We start from the raw sequence: 15,084 nt of genomic DNA on the forward strand, positions 1-15,084 counted from the left end.
TGCGGTAGTTTGAGTATTCTTTGGCATTGCCTTTCTTTGGGATTGGAATGAAAACTGACCTTTTCCAGTCCTGTGGCCACTGCTGAGTTTTCCAAATTTGCTGGCATATTGAGGGCAACACTTTCACAGCATCATCTTTCAGGATTTGAAATAGCCCAACTGGAATTTCATCACCTCCACTAGCTTTGTTCATGTTGCTGCTGCTGCTAAGTCACTTCAGTTGTGTCTGACTCTGTGCGACCCCATAGACGGCAGCCCACCAGGCTCCCCTGTCGCTGGGATTCTCCAGGCAAGAACACTGGAGTGGGTTGTCATTTCCTTCTCCAATGCATGAAAGTGAAAAGTGAAAGTGAAGTTGCTCAGTCGTGTCCGACTCTTTGCGACCCCATGGACTGCAGCCCACCAGGCTCCTCCATCCATGGGATTTTCCAGGCAAGAGTACTGGTGTAGGGTGCCATCACATAGTGATGCTTAATAACATTACTGATATGGTAAAGCTGAATGGTCTCTAAATCATCTCCTCTCACAAGAATGTCTTTGAATACATTCCTTCTGATAATGCATCTGGAATAATGACCAGCATACGGGTCTAGGAAATCACTTTTAGAGGTAGCCTAGTTTTTATGAAAGTTTTCAAACAACCCTGATTCTTTAAACATGGACACTTCCCTGGATGACTTCCTAAGAGCCTGTCCACTAACCAGACAGCAACATGGAGATGAGGCATGGTCTTACGTGGATTATAAGGAGTAACCATTCCCAAACGCTATGAGGGTCTATGGGAGCTTCCCCACCTGGATGGTCCACAAGTCTCTCCAAAAGGCAGTGTTAGAAATGTTTGTGTGTTAGTGAAGTTGCCAAGTAGCACAGCAAGAAAAAACAGAAGAGCATGGATGTTCTTTCTTCTCCAAGTGACTGTGCACAGGGAAATTGTAACTGCAGTACGAAACACTAGAATGGGAGCATCCTGCTGCTGCACTGTTAGGATGTGTAAATAATGACGTGGTTGTAGCACAGAACTTCTTCATTCGTGTATTTGTCCATGGTCCATCCATCTAGTCCACAAATGTGTTGAGTGGACCACCCACGGCTCTAAGCATTAGTGATACAAAAGGACTATTGCAGAGGTTCATAATCTAGTGAGAGAAAATACATTAAGTGAATGATAACTACATTATAAAATTCAAGAACATGGAAAAACAGGATTATTGACTAATTCCACCCCAAAAAATGATGGAAGGTGTTCCAGGGTTGACAGCTGAGGTGACATCACTCAGGGTGACCCCTGAGTTTTCAGGGGTGACACCTGGGAATTAAAAGGTGAGTGTAAAAGTACCAGAGAAGAATGAGCTGGGTAAGCTTAGAGAAAGAGGCCGAGATGAAATCATAAAACTCATTATATGCTTTACAAAAGAGTCTAGAGTTTTTCTTATAGGGAGCAGATCCACTGAAGGTATTTTAAGTAGAAAAATGACTCAATCAAATATGCATTCTAGAGCGATGATTCTAGCTGAGTGTGAACAGCATATTAAATACAACAGGAAAGACTTCTATAATAAATAGGATGAGGATGCTATTAATTACAAATTCATGATGTAGACATTATTAGCTCTGTTTTATAGATGAGCCAACTGTGGCTCAGAAAGACTAACTAACATACTCATTTTAAGTGGTTGAATCTGACTTTGATGAAGATGGTTTTATCATTATTGAGCAATTTAATAAATGAAAGATGAATAGGGAGTGAGTTTGCACAGAAATTAGAGCGTCTCCTAGAGTTGATCAGGGTGTATGAATAGGAGGGCTTTGCTGTGTGGGTTTGACTTAAGATGGCAGCTCCATTCTCAGTAAGGCTCACAAAACACAACAGACTTTGGAAAAGAAACGAAATAGTTGTCTTTGTCACCACGCAAAGGACTGGGACAAGTGAAGGTGTCCTTTCAGAAAAGGCATAACAGAAGTGGACCAAAAGAGCTAGGAAAAATCTTTTAAGAGCTGATGATGGAAAGTGAGGCCCTGTTCCTATTCCAAATTTTCCTTTCCTCTCCCCGACCCTCACTCTCACGGATGCTGTTCCCCTCAAACGTTTGATTAGTATCAGCGGTCAAGAGTGAATGAGGTTTGCAGGATTCTGGATGCAGGGGAACACTGCTGGTCTTCAGGAGTCAGTGTAAACAGTAGGCACTTGATGTATTTCAGAGTAAAAAGCCCTGAGAACTGCTGTGTTAGAGCAGAGAGAAACAGCAAAAGCCCGGTTACCAATTTATCTCAACCACAGTGCCCTAGTCTATACAGCGGTGCCCTAATTATCCCTGAACACATTTTGCAGTCCTCATTCTTTGAGCAACTTCTTGCTTTTCCCATTCTAGGATTTTTCTGAATAAAAGTTCAAGTCATTTTCCCTCTATAGATATTTGTGCTGACTCAAGTTTTACTCATATATTTAAACTACTGGATCTTAAGTCTTTTTTACTACTACTCACAGTGATTCCTATCTGAAACCCTGTAACATACATATGCAGATAGTACCACCTGCTTTAGCATTTCATACTTTTCATATCGGGCTGCGAGTCTTTACATCCTAACTATACTGTATCTTTTTGAAAATGAACCCATGGAACCATACTTCTTTCTTGTTTCATCACATCCAGAGCAGTGCTAGGCAAATAGTTTTAAACAGGTTGTCAAAAGTGAGTCCAACTGTTTTCATATCGCACATTTGATTTTGTTCTTTACATACTCAGAATCATGAGCAGCTGGTGAATGGCGAGTGTATACATTTTCTCTGACAGTAAATGACAGAGAAGATCAAGAAAGGTGAAAAGGGTGAAGATCCTTCACAGAGAAGGGTAAAGGTCAAGAAAAGGACACAGTGGATCAAAATCATCTACAACGTGACCACCTTTTCCTGGATCAGAAAGAACTTGTCTTTCTGTTCAGCTTTAATTTAATAGATGAATACTGAAGATACATTTTCCCTACTGGAAAAAATATTTTCATATCTTTTTCATCCCCACCAAGATCAATCGCCTATACAGTCATCCCTCAATACCTGCAGGGATCGGGTCCAGGACTTGCCTCAGAGGCCAAAATCTATGGATGCTCAAATATAATAGGTAAACAGGACAGGGTCCAACACTGGCTGAATCTGCAGGTTTGGAACAGGGAGATAGGGAGGGCTGACTGCACAGTATCCCACAGGCATGAGCACTACTACTTTTGGGTTTTCTAAACGATACTTTGGATGAGATGGTAGTCTATCTTTCTAGATTACCCTGTTTTTCAAATATCTGTGTCATAATTCAATTCAACAAACTCTTATCAGTCAACTATAATACGGTAGGTTCAAAATTAGAGATTGGGGGTGTAGGGAGGCAGAGATGACAATGTGAATGAGACTAGCCCTTTGCCACCAGAAGAATTTACACCCTGGCCAAGACGTTGGGGATATGTATATAGATGAACTATAAGAAACAAATAGCATAGCAGAGACTAAACTGGGTGTTATGGACACACAGAAGAATAAATGACCATAAAGGTAACAAAGACTTCTTGGACAAAAGAAAATTGGGAAGAAGCCTTCAAAGATAAGGCTCAATAGAGAAAGGGAGAGGGCACTGCTAAGGCTAAGAGGACAGTACAAGTTAGAGCATGGAGTTCTAAAGATCCTTTTTTTCCAGAGTGATTTGTGAATCTTTGCTAATAGACTGCGAAATACATGGAGGTTGTGAGTCTAGAATGGGAAATTTGAGGACCTTGATGTCAAAGAACTGACTTCATTCTGCAAGTAACAGTGAACCCTCTGTGTTTCAGAAAGAAAACTGATGAGCAGAATCCAGGACTGAAAAAGCAGGCAGAAAATAAAGCAAGGAACTTAATATTTGGCTGATATCTATGACAAAGAAGGCCCTTTGGCATCACAGTGGGCTTGACAAGGGCTTGCTTAAGATATCTTTTTGAGGGCTTATAAATGAAAATGTCTAGCTTTCAGGTCTGAGAAGATTAAAACTATCCCATGAATCATGTTAACTTCTGTGAGCACTAGGTACATTTTTTTTTTCTTTCAAAGTTACCTATTAAAATATAATAACTTCTGAGAGGTTGACCAGATAGTTTCTTGGTTGCTTGCTGGGGACAGGATATTTTATCAAAAGCACATTACTCATTTTGGGCCTCTAGTTTTTTTTTTTTTAAACACTATAATTTCCAGAATTCCAAAATGCTGGAGCTGAGAAAAACATATGTGAGAGTAGTTTATTTTCAAGGGAGTGTAGCAAGCAGTTGACTAATAAAGTGAGTTGAAATTACACAGGATAACAGGGTAAAAAGAGGTTTTCATTTTCAATTAAGTGACTCCCATCAAAAGGTGCTAAAGGTGTCAATTTCTCAAACAGCAGCCTGGCTCCAAATCCTGCAAAATCTGAATTACATTAACTAAATTCCAAGCTTGACTAGACTGCCTTGAAAAGCTTATTTCCCTAAAACTGGAAACAATTAACATTCTGTTTATTCATGAGATTAAACTTGTTGAGGTGGAAAATGGCCGGTGTAATGTCAAGTACTTGGCCTGAATACCCTATTGACGAAAGACAAAGACCTTTAAACTGGGTGAATTTATGGGAAGGGTGTGTAAGTTTCACTTTCTTGATAACAAAGTAGGAATTGATTAACTTACTGCATTTCCAGAAATTATACATTGGTTCTGAGCAGAGATTCTCAAGCTACTTAGCCTGGGTATATATTTCAGCCTAACTACTTACATACTGTGAGTCTTCGGGCAAGATTTAACCTCTTAAGAGTTTTACCTTCTGCATCTGTAGGGATGTTGTGAGAGCTAACTGTGATAGAACATGCTCAATGCACAGAAGTGTGGCAGGTGTACAGCGGGAGTGCTGACATGCAAAGTCCTACCCGACGTGGAGATGCTGTGCCTGGGCTTTAGTTTTCTAATACCAATTCTAAAATTTGATCATCTTAAACTTAAAAGAAATCAAAGATCATTTGGGCTAAATCATCATTTTACAGGTGAGGATGCTGAGAGGAGTTCAGTCCCATGCCCAAATCCACATAGGCGCTCACAGTGTCAGCATGGTGCTAGCATCTCAGGCATCCAACTCCGTTCTGGTTCTCTTCCATCACAGACTGAGCTGAAGGGAAAACCCGGAGCATTACCAGCCATTACTACCATGCAGAGGAGTGTAATTCTCTCTCGGCAGTGGGAGGGCAATATCTGGATCTAAAAACTGGCCTGTGACTTTATGCCTCTTTTCCAGGTCTCCTGTTTTACATCACCCCTCTGCAGGCCACGGTGAATTAAAGATACTTGACGGTGCTCGAAGCAAGCCATTTTCCCCCATAATTCTTATCATCAGTGATACAGATCATTTCATGAGGATTCCTCTTTATGATATTATGCCATGACCACAGCACCTGTACTATTACCCCAGTGGGCAAGCACAGAAACACATATGAAACTTAGCATTTGTCTTCATGCTAAGAATGACCAGTTTTTACATTATCGACACCTCAACACAGAGGATAACATTTTGGGGTTAAATGCTTCCCTAGTGGCTCAGTTGGTAAAGAATATGCCTGCAATGCAGGAGACCCAGATTTGAACCCTGGGTCAGAAAGATCGCCTGGAGAAGGAAATGGCAACCCACCCCAGTATTCCTTCCTGGAGAATTCCATAGACAGAGGAGCCAGGCAGGCTGCAGTCCATGGGGTCACAAAGAATCAGACACGATTGTGCAACTACCTTTCCTTTCACTTACTCAAGGGTGCAAAAGCAATCATTTACGATTAAAAGTTTGATCTAATAATTACTTTCAAGAATTGGTCATACTTTATAGTTATGGCTATCCTCCACTGTGATCCCCAAGCAAGAGGCTTTAATAAATGCTTCTGTTTGAAGATCTAAAAGGTTTAAGCTAATTGTAGAAAAACAAAAAGCCAATTTTTTCATAAATAGAGCAACAGTCTATAAAGGAAAGAACATACTCTGGGAGTCAGAGATAAACATGTTTGAGTTCCAACTCTGCCTGACACTATATCTGAGTGACTTGCACAACAATTTTTTCTGCTTCCTTCCTTATTTGAAAATCTGGAAAGAGAATCAGTGAAAGAACAGTTTTGGTTTTGAAAGTACATGGTATGTACTGAATTATGTCCTCCCCATCCCCAAATTCACATGTTGAATTTGTGACACCCAGTGTGACTGTATTAGGAGATACAGGTCTTTATAGAAGTACTTGAAGTTAAATGAGGTCATAAGGGTGGGGCCCTGATCCAATAAGATTAGCATCCTTATAAGCAGGGTCATGAGTTCACTCTCACCCTCTCCACCCTCTGAAGACAATTCAGCAAGAAGGCAGCAGTCTGCAAGCCAGGAAGAGAGCTCTCACCAGAAACCAACCCTGCCAAACCCTGATCTGAGACTTCCAGCCTCCAGAACTATGCGAAAATACATTTGTTACTTAACCCACCCAGACTGTGGTGTTTTGTATTGGCCGCTCGAGCTGACCAAGGCAGTAGAGATAGCACCATGCTTGTGTTTCCTGAGATAAAGGACTGTCAGAATCATATAGTCAGTGCTGCAGCTTCCCACTTATAGGATGATCTCAGATCGATAACTGCTTTGTTCTCTAGAATATTCACTGAATTGGGGAAAGAAAGGCTGATATTAGGAAAGTATCTATACGCCCACTTTAGATGCAAGGACTTTACAGATATACGTCAAAAGTGCTGTGTGTGTGGTTGTGTATATGTATATGTAGCATGTAGTCATGGATATACTTGGTGGTTCAAAATAGGAGCTTTGGAAGATGGCTGTCTGGGTTTGAAATATGGTCATGGTGCTTACCAGCTGTGTGTCTACTGGCAAATCACTTGAACTCTGTGAGCTTCAGCTTCTTTATCAGTAAAATGGGAAAAATGACAGTGTATCTCCCACAGTATTCCCAGGTGGCGCTAGTGGTAAAGAACCTGCATGCCAGGGCAAGAGATGAAAGAGATGTGGCTTTGATCCTTGGGTCAAGAAGATCCCTTGGAAGAGGACATGGCAACTCACTCCAGTATTTTTGCCTGGAGAACCCAATGGACAGAGGAGCCTGGTGAGCTACAGTTCATAGGGTGGCAAAAGGTCAGACATGTCTGTGGTGACTTAGTACATACACACATTATTATGTGGATTAAATGAGTCAATACATGTTAAGCTCTTAGAACAGCAATTGGTGGTGAAAGCTTCACAAGGATTAATTTTACTATACACACCCACCCAGACACAGACAAATTGACAGGGTTTTTACCAAAATATGAAAAATAAAAAAGGAATACAGTCTGTATCTTTTCTACTCACTTTCCCTTCTCCAACTGACCCTCCAAAAGTGTAAACTTGCAATTAACCTCTAAAATCCCATGATTACTTTAAAACTTATTGGCTGCTTGTGCCTACAAGAGACTAGAGAAATAATTAAGATGTGGAACAAGAGATGTGAAAACGCTAGATCAGATCAATTTACACTTACATGAAGGGGAAACGGAGTTCTATGTAGATCATCTATCACTTTCATACTAGCATGGCTATTACTCAGAAGAAAACATTTTCCCCCAATCAGAAGCGACTCAAACATAACTGACGTTTTGTTTTCACGTTTACATTCTTCGGGGCAGATATTAAATTCCAAGAAAAGGTAATTGTGACAAGAGATTACAGTGACACTTTTTAAAAACAATCAAAACTTTTCTCACTTTTTCTCATATGAGTCAAACTTGACCTCCTGCTTTTCTATTTAGGATTCATCTTTGCAAGGTTAACTCTGACCCAGGGTGCTAAATTTTCTCTCTGAGCAAATTTTCTCTCAACAGAAATGCAGTGCTTGTCATAAACATAACTGTGGGATCATTTCACCATGGGAAGGGGACAAATTGGTCTAACAGAGAGCACAATAATGCATATCCCGCTGATTTGCTGTGTGCCGAGAGTGCGGATCTTCAAAGCAGCCTTTTCCTATTATTCCCATCAATCTTAGAGGAATCTTTAAACTCGGTTATTTTTCGAGTACTAAGTCTGATTTTGTTTTCAAAGAATTTGGATGGCCAACAAATTTTATATGCTTTCTTTGTAAGAAGTTAGAGATCTGGCTTATAACCACTAAATTACATGCTGTCACTCCTTCTCAATTTTACAAGTAATTAGAGTTTGATGCAAAATTTAGAACCTATCAATTTGACCAACCGTATACCACTTGTTCTTGAGTAAGGGACCAAGTAGTATAATATGTGACAGAATCGAAGTAATGTTAGATGAAGAAAAAGAACAATTGCCCGAATCTATGAACACAGCCACTGGCAACAATTCTTGGGAATTCCTTTTGTTCCCAGTAATTGATCTGATTTCACTGTCAATGTGAGGATCTGAGTAAAATCCATGGAAAGTGTGTGACCAAAGAGATTGTACAAAATATATTTCTTGGTAGCTGAAAATATTATTACCAAAACAAGGAACAAATAGCAGCAAAAAAATTAAAAGGGATACAGAAACAACTGGAAATCCACTACATTGAAAGGCTTGAGCATACTGTCACTCAAATGGCTAACGTAACTTTTCATCTGGTTCAGTTATTTAAAAAAATGTTTTCATATTTTCTTTCTCTCTATATATACTTTTTCTAAACATAATTTCAAAACTTAGGAGTTGCCTGCCTGTGAAAGCTCCAAATTCGTTTAAGTTAAGAATGCTATGCAAAGTTGTTTTAATTATTTTTAATTGAAGTTATAAATTCTGCTAATTAACTATTCCAGCTTGAATTTAGATATCACTAATGTTTACTTTACCTAATAAAATACATGCTAGCTGCCACTTACTTATCATTAGTGGCTTTACAAATATTACTGTTTAGTAGATGTTGATCTTACAAAAATATTTTAAGTGTAAGCAAGCGGGAACATATAGGTGATTAAGTGAAGTGAAAGTCGCTCAGTTGTGTCCGACTCTTTGTGACCCCATGAACTGTACAGTCAATGGACTTCTTTAGGCCAGAATACTGGAATGGGTAACCTTTCCCTTCTCCAGGATATCTTCCCAACTCAGGGATCAAACCCAGGTCTCCCACATTGCGGGCTGATTCTTTACCAGTTGAGCCACCAGGGAACCTCAAGAATACTGGAGTGGGTAGCCTATCCCTTCTCCAGGATCTTCCCAACCCAAGAATCAAACCCGGGTCTCCTCCGCTGCAGGCGGATTCTTTACCAACTGAGCTACCAGGGAATGATTAATGGAGACTTTAACCCTGGGTGGACATTTTTGTGCATTGCATCATTTCAGTTACTGCCTGTATGAAGTGTTGGCCATGTTCTCTTAAGCAGAGGGATGATACAAGGACCCAGAGATAAACCTGAATACAGGATCATTAAATAAAATACTGCTCATGTAGACAATCTGCTACTGTTAGTGAAACAACATTCAGATTCTTAGTATTGTCAATGGCTGAAAAGTATTCTTGGTGAAAAGCATATTTTCCCACAGTCTACACCATGATGCCTTATGAGACATGATGATGGTAGGGGGGTTATGTTGACAGTGACGTCTCACGCAGGAAACAGTTATATAAGCTGTGAGCTCTGAACCAATACTCACAACACCAATGGTCACCAGTTATGAGCATTTCCAAACGCTTGCTTTTTAAAGACTATAACATCCTGTAAAAATCAAATGCATAAACTATTCTTTTTTTCCCCCCTGTCGCATTCTACTAATTATCCTTCGTGCAAAAAAAAATGGAATCTTAATATATCAGTCTACAAATCACAGTAATAAATTCCTATCTACCTGAGAACTGATGGATTTGATTTATCTCCATTTTCCTTTGTGTAAAACCATCTCTGTTTCTCTACACAAATCAGCTTTTAGCAAATGAATGGAAGGAGGACAAAATACTGCAAGTCAAATTGGCACCTTATTCTTAAAATGAAAACTTTCTGGCTTCAAAATGAACAAAAGTATTGCCCTAAAAAAAGCTGACCTAACTTTGTTTTTCTGTATGAAAAGAAGCTCATAGTAGAGAAAACGCACGCATGATTTGTGAGTCTTCTCTGTCAAGCTACAGAACTTTAATCCAGAACTCATGAAAGGGTGCAAGAGCAGCTTGAAAATTATGCTGAGCTTAATTACACTTAATGTGAATTATTCAAAAGTGCAGACAGAGACTAAAAATTTATTTCATACAAAGAAGCTTGACATTTTAATTGGTCCTTCAGAATGGAGACAAAACAATTTCCTCTCAAGAAAATTTACATCCTCCCTATCAGAGCCGAAACCTCAGCCAAGCAGAACTTCATTAACAAGATTAATTATCGCACTAGTGCCTGCTTCATCAGGTGTATGGCCCAGGTAGAAAGAAGAAAATGCAATAATGACTGACATTTCTAAAAGACAGCATTGACTCAAGGAGGGAAAAATGACAGATGAAAACCACCATACCTTGGTCATTAGCCATTTTGTCAGGGTGTTCCACTGTGGAGGAAAGAGAAATAATATTATTAGATTTTGGCAGTTTCCATCAAGAAAGGTGACATTTCCAGTCAATGGTTTTATTAGTGAGTTCTCATATCAAGGCCAATGCCCTATTGAAATAAAATTGATAAGGAGTTGGTTACTGTGATTATTTCAATTAAATTAAAGAATTTGAAAGTAATATTTTGCTGTGTAAATGTGTTGTAAAAAATGTTATTTGTAACAGTCCTCTAAACACAAACTCAAAATTATTTTCATGCAAGTTTAATAATACAATTAACAGTAATAAATGCATGCTATTACCAAGTAATTATCATCCATATATTTTAAATAAGTTAAGGAAGCTATTTTCTTGTATTCATTTTTAATTTTTCAACATGAGAACTTAACCAATTTTCAAACGAACAGGGTAAAGTAATAAAATATCATAAAGTTTAATCTAAATGGCTTGATTTTAAACCTTATGAGGCAAGGTCTTGAATTGTTGACTATTTTTAAAAATTTATGTATCAGTCAGTCAGTTAGTTTACTCATTCAGTCATGTCTGACTCTGTGACCCCAGGGACCAAAGCACGCCAGGCGTCCCTGTCCATCACCAACTCCCTGTCCATCACCAACTCCCGGAGTTTACTCAAACTCATGTCCATTGAGTCGGTGACGCCATCCAACCATCTCATCCTCTATCATCCTCTTCTCCTCCCACCTTCAATCTTTCCCAGCATCAGGGTCTTTTCAAATGATTCTGTTCTTCACATCAGGTGGCCAAAGCATTGGAGCTTCAGCTTCAGCATCAGTCCTTCCAAGGAATATTCAGGACTGATTTCCTTTAGGATGGACTGGTTGGATCTCCTTGCAGTCCAAGGGACTCTCAAGAGTCTTCTCCAACACCATAGTTCAAAAGCATCAATTCTTTGGTGCTCCGCTTTCTTTATAGTCCAACTCTCACATCCATACATGACCAATGGAAAAACCACAGCTTTGACAAGATGGACCTTTGTTGGCAAAGTAATCTCTCTGCTTTTTACTATGCTATCTAGGTTGATCATATGCAGAATTATGTATACTATTCTGGAAAATAATTTGTTAGATTTTAAGATATCTCTGAATTTTTGAAAAGTGGCTTCTGTTAACCAAGGTAAATATAAATGAGGTAAATCTCTGTGAAACAGTGCTTTCCTAGAAATTGTGAAATGATATTTTGACTAACATAGATCTCTGTAAGTTTCTATCAGTTAGACTTATTTCAACTATACTTGTACTTGATTTTCTTTGATCTTTGAGTCTTCTGGGTTTATTTAACTCGCTTCAGTCAGTCAGTCAGTCAGTCAGTTCAGTCGCTCAGTCGTGTCCGACTCTTTGTGACCTCATGAATTGCAGCACGCCAGGCCTCCCTGTCCATCACCAGCTCTTGGAGTTCACCCAAACTCATGTCCATCAAGTTGGTGATGCCATCCAGCCATCTCATCCTCTGTCATCCCCTTTTCCTCCTGCCTCCAATCTCTCCCGGCATCAGAGTCTTTTCCAATGAGTCAACTCTTCGCATGAGGTGGCCAAAGTACTGGAGTTTCAGCTTTAGCATCATTCCTTCCAAAGAACACCTAGGACTGATCTCCTTTAGAATGGACTGGTTGGATCTCTTTGCAGTCCAAGGACTCTCAAGAGTCTTCTCCAACACCACAGTTCAAAAGCATCAATTCTTTGGTGCTCAGCTTTCTTCACAGTCCAACTTTCACAATCATACATGACCACTGGAAAAACCACAGCCTTGACTAGATGGACCTTAGTCGGCAAAGTAATGTCTCTGCTTTTGAATATGCTATCTAGGTTGGTCATAACTTTCCTTCCAAGGAGTAAGCGTCTTTTAATTTCATGCCTGCAATCACCATCTGCAGTGATTTTGGAGCCCCCGCAAATAAAGTCTGACACTGTTTCCACTGTTTCCCCATTGATTTCCCATGAAGTGATGGGACCAGATGCCATGATCTTAGTTTTCTGAATGTTGACCTTTAAGTCAACTTTTTACTCTTCTCTTTCACTTTCATCAGAAGGCTTTTTAGTTCCTCTTCACTTTCTGCCATAAGGGTGGTGTCATCTGCATATCTGAGGTGATTGATATTTCTCCCGCCAATCTTGATTTCAGCTTGTGCTTCTTCCAGCCCAGCGTTTCTCATGAGTGAAGTCGCTCAGTCGTGTCCGACTCTTTGCGACCCCATGGACAGTAACCTACCAGGCTCCGCGGTCCATGAGATTTTCCAGACAAGAATACTGGATTGGGCTGCCATTTCCTTCTCCAGGGGATCTTTCCAACCCAGGGATCGAACCCGGGTCTCCTGCATTGCAGACAGATGCTTTACTGTCTGAGCCACTAGGGAAGCCCTGATGTACTCTGCATATAAGTTAAATAAGCAGGGTGACAATATACAGCCTTGACATACTCCTTTTCCTATTTGAAACCAGTCTGTTGTTCCATGTCCAGTTCTAACTGTTGCTTCCTGACCTGCATATAGGTTTCTCAAGAGGCAGGTTAGGTGGTCTGGTATGCCCATCTCTCTCAGAATTGTCCACAGTTTATTGTGATCCACACAGTCAAAGGCTTTGGCATAGTCAATAAAGCAGAAATAGATGTTTTTCTGGAACTCTCTTGCTTTTTTGATGATCCAGAAGATGTTGGCAATTTGGTATCTGGTTCCTCTGCCTTTTCTAAAACCAGCTTGAACATCTGGAAGTTCACGATTCACGTATTTCTGAAGCCTGGCTTGGAGAATTTTGAGCATTACTTTACTAGCATGTGAGATGAGTGCAATTGTACGGTAGTTTGAGTATTCTTTGGCATTGCCTTTCTCTGGGATTGGAATGAAAACTGACCTTTTTCAGTCCTGTGGTCACTGCTGAGTTTTCCAAATTTGCTGGCATATTGAGTGCAGCACTTTCACAGCATTATCTTCCAGGATTTAACTCACTTAACTGCAGTCAGACACTTAGGCTACCACATTTGCTGGTTTGCTTTTTGTTTATGTCTCAGACAGAGAAAAATATAGTAGATTCCAATGGGCAGCAACCTATAATCTATTCAGTTTTCTCATTACATGTAGTGGTCTCATAGCAAATCCATCATCACTGTTTGAAAAATACTTACAGCAAATATATTGTAGGTGGCAGTCCTTCCTTTGTCTTTTAATTGAAAGAATATAAATCTTGTCAAAAATAATATATAAAATCAAAATACTTAAATAATGCTGTTAGTAAAAACCACTTTCAAATACAGGGTTTATACATGTTGTATTACAGAAGGACAAACTCCTAAACCAGAGATCATTTGCAATTTCTTTCATTTTCAAATAATACAGAGGCATGGTCTATGAAAAAGATAAACCAGGAAAGACATCATACTAACTAGAAGACTGAATTATGAATCACTTTTTGGAAAATGGTGTATAAAAGCATGCTTCTTAGATTAAGATCCAACAAGCTTTAATTAAGTTTTATAACTGTCTTTGTATCTCCTCCAACCAATCCATTCTGAAGCAGATCAGCCCTGGGATTTCATTGGAAGGAATGATGCTAAAGCTGAAGCTCCAGTACTTTGGCCACCTCCTGCAAAGAGGTGACTCATTAGAAAAGACTCTGATGCTGGGAGGGATTGGGGGCAGGAGGAGAAGGGGACGACCGAGGATGAGATGGCTGGATGGCATCACTGACTCGATGGACGTTGAGTCTGAGTGAACTCTGGGAGTTGGTGATGGACAGGGAGGCCTGGCGTGCTGTGATTCATGGGGTCGCAAAGAGTCGGACACGACTGAGCTACTGAAATGAACTTGTATCTCCTCAAGATTTAAGAATTTTCAACTCACCAGGTCATCTAATCCGGTCTTTTCAAATATAATCATTACAGTTTAATGTGTATCTTAATTTTTCTCTCCCATTTCCCAATCAACACTAATGATGTTTCAAAATATATTTTGTTATGGTATTAGGGAATTGTTGACGAGAGGTGCTTTTGAGAGGCAAATGCATTATCTATTGTTTACATACAGAGAAAGTATCCTAATGTAGCTTTTAAGGAAGAACTCTTTGCTCTAAGAAGTGCCATACCAAGTGTTCAGTAAGAACGAGGAAGGGCATATTAGGGTCTATATGACCAAACAAGCCAGGAAGGCAAAAGTTTGGTAGACAGACCAGAACACACTTGAGAAACTATTTGAATCAGCATCTCATATTTAGGTGAGGACTTTTTGGAATGATACTAAAAATAAGAGAAGAAAATCAGTCTCATCTTATTGCCATTCTTCATCTCTCCCTTTGTCTTTAATTACATAATGCATTACCTGTAGTCCAAGAAATTTTTGACAAGTAACAAATAAATATTTGGTATGGTGAATAATACTAAAGAATATTTCCCAACAGGGACTAAACATGTCCTAATAAGTACTTTTTATTAAAGAAAATAATGACTTTTAAAAATTAAAAACAAATGCCAAAGTATTATAATTTTATGCCTTGAATTTTTAATTTCTCCTGTCACCTATCACAAATATCATGTACTTTGTCACAAAATTATTTAAAAATAAATA

At 39.4% G+C, this 15,084-nt stretch overlaps 1 protein-coding gene across 1 annotated transcript in view; it reads right to left on the reverse strand.

Annotated features, from left to right (window-relative positions):
* Positions 1-15,084, reverse strand: part of DCC (DCC netrin 1 receptor) — an 811,418-nt gene that overhangs the window by 119,150 nt on the left and 677,184 nt on the right. The window contains exon 21 of the mRNA XM_040264220.1: positions 10,481-10,513. Coding sequence (XP_040120154.1) covers positions 10,481-10,513 — 33 coding nt within the window. The remainder of the gene's footprint in view (positions 1-10,480; positions 10,514-15,084) is intronic.

Source organism: Oryx dammah, unplaced genomic scaffold, assembly GCF_014754425.2.
Source record: "Oryx dammah isolate SB20612 unplaced genomic scaffold, SCBI_Odam_1.1 HiC_scaffold_22, whole genome shotgun sequence".
NCBI classification, from domain to species: domain Eukaryota; kingdom Metazoa; phylum Chordata; class Mammalia; order Artiodactyla; family Bovidae; genus Oryx; species Oryx dammah.